This window comes from Lottia gigantea, assembly GCF_000327385.1.
Source record: "Lottia gigantea unplaced genomic scaffold LOTGIsca_27, whole genome shotgun sequence".
In the NCBI taxonomy this organism is placed as follows: Eukaryota; Metazoa; Mollusca; class Gastropoda; family Lottiidae; genus Lottia; species Lottia gigantea.
Genome location: NW_008708846.1, coordinates 136,254 through 142,952, shown reverse-complemented (window position 1 = coordinate 142,952; position 6,699 = coordinate 136,254). Strand labels below are relative to the sequence as shown.

At 36.1% G+C, this 6,699-nt stretch overlaps 1 protein-coding gene across 1 annotated transcript; it reads right to left on the bottom strand.

Moving 5' to 3' along the window:
• Window positions 1-3,402: 3,402 nt before the first annotated feature.
• On the bottom strand, window positions 3,403-5,022 carry LOTGIDRAFT_160947 (hypothetical protein; the record flags this gene model as incomplete). Its single annotated transcript, XM_009056207.1, has 1 exon — window positions 3,403-5,022. The coding sequence occupies one exon, from the start codon at window positions 5,020-5,022 to the stop codon at window positions 3,403-3,405; it is 1,620 nt and encodes a 539-aa protein (XP_009054455.1).
• Window positions 5,023-6,699: the final 1,677 nt, after the last annotated feature.

The following is a 6,699-nucleotide window of genomic DNA, read 5'->3' as shown; positions in this document are numbered from 1 at the left end:
CTCTTTCGCTTTTACAGAAATTTTACGGTAGCCCTACTTTTACTAAAAAACGAAATCTTGAAGTCTTCTCAGTATTTTATACCGTCAGTGTCAATCTATGAGGTCTATAATAGGCCTATATAACATAGACGTCGTTTCAGAACACTTTGTTATTATTGGTAGATTATCATACGCGACTGGATGTCTAATTCTTATGTAAACTCAAAATTCGTTTCCTAAAATAGTTTTGTAATTTTACTGTAGCCTGTAAACATTCATTTATTGCCAGCATAACGGGCTTACTTATTACAAGTCTTTCCATTCTGAAGAACGTCAAAATGGAAGCGGTAAATTCAGTTCAATACTTCGTGAGAGTGTTCCAGGAAAAGTATTTAATGATCGAAATCGAGATATTTAAGATGTCATGAATTACACCTTTGGAAAAAGTAACATTGCCAGTACATATTACTTACTAAATATTGCTTTCAGAACATACTGATTTTTGAATATGTTATTATTATGTAGGCCTACCGGTACTAGTTAATTTAGAGGGCTGGGATCATGCTTGCTTTCTTGTTTTCAAACATCATTTCACCTTGACATCATTTTTTATTCAATCAATAGTGAAGAATGACAATATTAGATTTTTTTGGGCCCCTAAATTTGACATATCAGGCACTATTTCTAGAGATTAGGGTGATTGAAGAGTAATAAGTTACTATTCAATATAAGGCACTGGCACAGGGTTAAAATTAGATTTTTTTGGGCCCCTAAATTTGACATATCAGGCACTATTTCTAGAGATTAGGGTGATTGAAGAGTAATAAGTTACTATTCAATATAAGGCACTGGCACAGGGTTAAAGTTATGTTAACAATAATTGTGATGCTAATATGCAATGAATTAAATCAAAGAAGATCATAACGGTTATCATATAGATCTTCTTGGACCTAATAAAGAAATTCATAATACTTATAATCTACATTTACGGAAATAACATTATTGGGACAATTGTCTGTGGAAAATACAGAATCATAAAAACTCTGACTGCTTCAAATTTTCTGGAATAATGAAGAAAAGCGATTAATGGCTGCAGGTATAGAAAGTAAATTGTTTTAGACTATTATGTACTATAAAGTACAAAGACAGTTAATAAAATGAGAATATTTAATTCTGTTAGATCACTCTACATCATCGGTGGGGTCAAGTCAACCACGAACAACTATATCCTGTAGATTTTTATTTTTCGAATAAGCTATGACTAATTTTTTGTAAAAAATAGTGGGAAATTTATTTTGTAACTCTGTGTAGTATCTTTTGATAATTCGGGATGCTTGGCAAGAAATGTTATTGAATGGAGCAACAAATGGGATTATTTGAGAATCAAACTGTATATTTAGTCCACAGGGTGAAATAGTTTTTAGTTGATTCATCCAAAAGCTCTCCCTGTATAGTCTTGAACTTTTAGGGTTGGTGTCTTCTTCTGCGATGACCTTTTCAATGGGCGCCACCTTCATATCTGCGAGTGAATGGTTGAGAGAGTTGAAATGGTTCCCAATAGGTTTATCCAGATGATGGGAGATGTCAAAACGATGGCCGTTAATTCTTTCTCTCAAAGAGTTTTTAGTTTCGCCTACGTATTGTAAATGACATTTTTCGCATGAAATTAGGTAAATGATATTTGTGCTGGTACAAGAAAGCTCACCGTTAATAGGGAATTGTTTACCGTTATGCTTATTAGAGAAAGAATTGGTTGTTAAAATATGCTCGCAGGTTCTACATCTTGTAGATCTGCACGGCCGTGATCCGAAAGATTAATTAGAGTTTACCGGAATGAGGATTGTGTTCCGATTCTCAATTTCTGAAAGAGTTTTGCTTTTAATGCTGCGGAGATATCGTTTTGAATATCCCCGCTCTCGCAATTTCTTAAAGACTAATTGACACGCATCATCAAAATCCTCTGTTCTGGTGCAAATTCTACGGAACCGTAAAACTTGCGATTTTATTATGCCTGAAAATGTATGTTTAGGATGAAAAGAGCTTTTCAATAAAAGTTGGTGGGTATCAGTGGGTTTGAAAAATACTTGAATATCAGCCTTCCTAGTTTCATTAAAATCTGGTCCTTTGAATACTGTTGTGTCGAGAAAGTCCATGCTGTGATTACTTATATCTGCTGTTAATTTGATTGATGGGTGATGGTTATTTAGAATTTCGAAGTATTGCCAGAATTCCTGAATAGTATGTTGCCAAATTAAAAATATGTCATCCAAAAACCGTCCATAGAAAAGTGGTTTGAAAGGAGAGATCAAATCAATTTCGCGTTCCCATTCAGCCATGAATATATTGGCATAGCTTGGGACAAATCTCTTACCCATTGCTGTTCCTGAAGTCTGAAGATAAACCTTACCGTTAAAATAAAAATCATTCCGTTTTAAACAAATTTCGAGTAATTTAAGAATTTCAGGATCGGGCCGTTTTGGATCAGGAGTTCTCTCAAAGCATTTTTTTACAGCGTTCAAACCGGCTTCGTAGTCAATATTGGTATACATGCTACTAACGTCCATGGATATGAAAAGGGCATTTTCCGGGATTTCTAAACTCTTTATTTTTTCAACAAAATCGGATGTGTCTTTTAGATATGATGGATGTTGGCACGCTAAAGGTAACAAAAAGTGGTCAATGTATTCCGAGACTCGATAAGATTCGCTGGAGCAGTCTGAAATGATTGGTCGACCCTTAGGTATAATGTTCGGTAAAAACCATTCTGTTTCCGGGTTCTTATGGATCTTCGGGAGGGTATAAATATGCCGTTGATGTGCCGTAGAACTGGCCGAAAGATAGTCGTATTGTTTATCTGAAATAATTTTGTCATTCACTAATTTTTTTAAAATGTCATTAATCACACTGCTGGTTTCTTTAAAAATCGGAGCATCTAAAATTTGGTAATGTTCGCGTTTAATTGATTTTCAACTTCTTTAATGTAATCTTCGCGGTTTAAGATGACACACGAGCTTCCTTTATCACTTTGAAAATATTTTTATCCTTCTTTAGGTTGTTTAAAATAGTCCTTTCAGCGCGCGTCAAATTGCTATTTTCTTTTACCAATGGTAAGAGAGAAGTTTCAAATCGCATGTTATCGCAAATTTCTAAAATATCGGTATGTATTAGGGCATCTGGTGGAGTCCACTCATATTTTTCCACAAACTTCTTCCAGGTTCCTCTACCAAGGGTTTTTCTGTAAAAATAGGCCAGTTTTATTAATCGTTCGAATTTGCAAGTGACATCTAAAATTTTGTCAATGGATGAAGGCACTGCCGTGGGTATAAATTTAAGGCCTTTGTCCAATAGACTTTCTTCCATTACAGATAATGATCTTGAGCTCAGATTCACTACTGTTTTATCCTTTCGGTCCACCCCCGGCATCTAGTTTAAATGGGCCATCCAGTGAGAAAATATATTCTTGGCTGTCATCTCTGTCCAATGAATATTGTCGTTTTGAACTTTAATGAATCCGGAGTATTCTGGAATGGTAGAGGTATTGGTTGGTGGTTTAGCTGTGATAAGTTCATTGAATTTTGATAGGTTCTTGAAGGCTCCAGGACATGCTCGTTTTAAAGATGAAGAAACTGGTATCGGTGTGACATACAGGGAGGCTTTTGGAAACTTGTTTCGGACAATTGACAGCAGTTCCAACATTTGGATGTGGATGAAATTACCACCTTCTTGTTTATCATTTAGACCTACATGTACTATTACTTTATTTGGTACTTGACTGGCTTCTGCTTTAGTGATTATAGACTTCAAATGACAGATTCTTGCGCCTGGAAAGCTCTCTATTTGGGTTTCTGACGTGCCTTCTGGGATACGGCCTAAATTTGACGATCCAATGATGAGAATAGGTTTGGTTGGTTTTGGTAGATTGAATTTGGATTTATCACTCTGTCGGGTATGAACGTGTGGTTTAGTAGAGGGTCTAGATGATGCTGGTTGGTTGGTGACAGAAGAAGTTGATGATGAAGAAGATGGGGTGAGTGTCTTATCAAAAGTAAGAGACCTACGAGGTGATGCTGAAGAAGATGATGAAGACGATGCTGCAGAAGAAGACGGTGCAATCTTAAGAGACCTACGAGGTGATGATGAAGAAGATGCTGAAGAAGACGGTGCAATCGTGAGAGATCTGTGAGGTGATGATGAAGTAGATGGTGTATTTTTGTTCACTATATTTGAAGTGGAAAGCAAACTAGTAGGTTGGTCTGTAGGTGAATACGGTAGAGAAGATCTTGGGCTTGAGATATGTTTTCGTTTTGAAGGAGTTTCAAAAGAGGATGGAAAACTTGTTGGGGAATATGATCTGTTCCGTTTTGGTTTCCCAGTGGATTGTGGCATGAAACTAAATCTGTTTTTGGTAGTTGGAGGAAGAGATACTTCTACCAACTCTACATTGCCTACATCCATATCCTCAAGTGCTTCTGAAGCCGTATTTTTAATATCTGCCAAAAGTGATTTGAACTGTTCGACTACAGTTTGTTGTAAACGAGATTTATAAACTTTCCTAGCCCAATTTAAAGCTTCAGACGAAAAAGACTCAATTTGTATGTCCGTAAAAGAGTGTGATTTGATCAAGTCTAATTTAGTTTTTACCATGGAATTATAATGATTTTTTAGAGCTGAAAGAATACTTGTTGCCCAAGTTTGATTAATTTTTTCAATCGCCAAAGAGATGATGGGATTTTTTAGAGCAGGTTGAATGAACTCATTCAGATGAGAGACCTTTTTCGAAAGGTCAAGACTTAAAGAACCATCCAATTGTTTTGATACCACATTGATATGGTGAAGGCATTGCAGAAGTTGGTAGAACATTCTGATCGAAGCGGCAGATGTTTCTGATAGTCCAGATTGTTGATTGTTGGTTCTATTGTGGTTCTGTTGGTGGTTTCTACGGAAATTTTTGCCCTGTCTGTTCCTGTGCTGATTAAAATGTGATCTATTCTTCTGTCTATTGCTATGTCTATTGTTCTGTCCATGATGCGGTCGTCTTTCCATCCTGTGATATTGGCCTCTATTGTTAGGGTAGTAGGGTTTTTGACGAGGGATCTGCTCTTGCCAAGCATAGGGGTTAATATAGGGACGTGGGTTGTACGACCGTGGATTATGCGGACGAGAGTGGTAAAAATTTTCCTGCCAATGGTTGGGGTGAGAATAAAAGTTGCCATAAGTTGCTCATGATAATTGGTAACAAGAATAATAACAATATGTATGTTTATGATTTGAAGGAAGGGGTAAATAGTGGTGTAACAAATCAAAGTACACAAATAGTATTTATTTGTGTGTAACAAAAATATGAAAAAACGAAAAACTTACAACAAATAGGATAACAAAAAATGAAAAAACTCCTCAAAAACACAATTGCAATTTCGGTCATGAACTGACCTTCATCAGGTGTAATCTTTTCTAGAGTTATTTTGCCTGGGTAGGCCTATCCCTAATTATGGATTTGTTAATTTTTGTCTGTGTCATGTAGGCCTATGATCAATTTAATTAATTTACATGGCATATAGGCCTAAGGCTTATTTAAAAAGAATCAATTTGGAGTTTCAAATCATGAATTTACGCGCTTTGGAAAAATCTCCCGACTTTTCACCCAATCTCCAGATTTTTCCTGTACATACAGTCCTATTCAATAACCTTTGTTATCTCCCTTGCTAAATTATCGTTTGTAGTTGACGTCAACTGCCAGTGAGCAAAGAAAATGGCGTCGAATAAAGAGGTCGGTGATCCGTGTCAATTTGATAAATTATCAGTGCGTGAACTCAAGATTTATTTACGAGATAGAGGAGCACATGTGTCAGGAAATAGACCAGAGTTAATAAAACGTGCTCAAGGCATTGTGCAAATCGAAAACGGACATTACAAGAGATTAATATTCAGGACAACAACAACAAACTTGAACGACAGGAAGAATTATTTACCACTTCGCTGGGTGAAAAATTGCCAGAGCCAGGAAGTTTAAAAGGTTGTTGGGAGGACGATGTGCTAAAATTCCCTTCTTCAGGACGGAGGATTTATACAATTACCTTGTGTTAAACCGTTCACGCACTTTTGACAATCAGAACATGAATGTGAGAAAACAATTAAAAGCCAAAGTGTTCTACGAAGATGGACATGTCCATAGTGTGAAGTACAATCAGATATCACCTAAATGTTCCCACTGCTACGTAAGAGCAAAAGTTATACCGTCCTTACCAGGGTCTGATGTTAAAAAGAAGGATTATGAACCATGGGCCTGTCTGTCCAAAGTATCTGGAAAGGTTCATGCTGCTGGATGCAACTGTGCTGCTGGGTAAATTTACTATTCACATTTAGAATAAGATGCACTTTTAAATATTAACATTTCCTTTGATGCAGGGTGTTGACATACCGGTACTCGTTATTTTATTATGCATCATTATAATATTATCCAATCTGACAATAATGTATAACAACGATTAAAAACAACAAAATATAAGGGTATAGCTGACTGTGCAATGGAATTTCGACTGGTCAAAGTTTTTGTCATAAGAAAAGCCTGAACTTGAATTACAAATCGAAGGGTCCAGGGGGTGTCTATCAACAAATAACTTGTAATGTCACTTTACAGGTTTTTGAATTTTATAAGTTGCAATGAATAATGCAAAATTTTTATCATACTCTTACAACTTTTCTTTTCATGTTTCAGTGAGG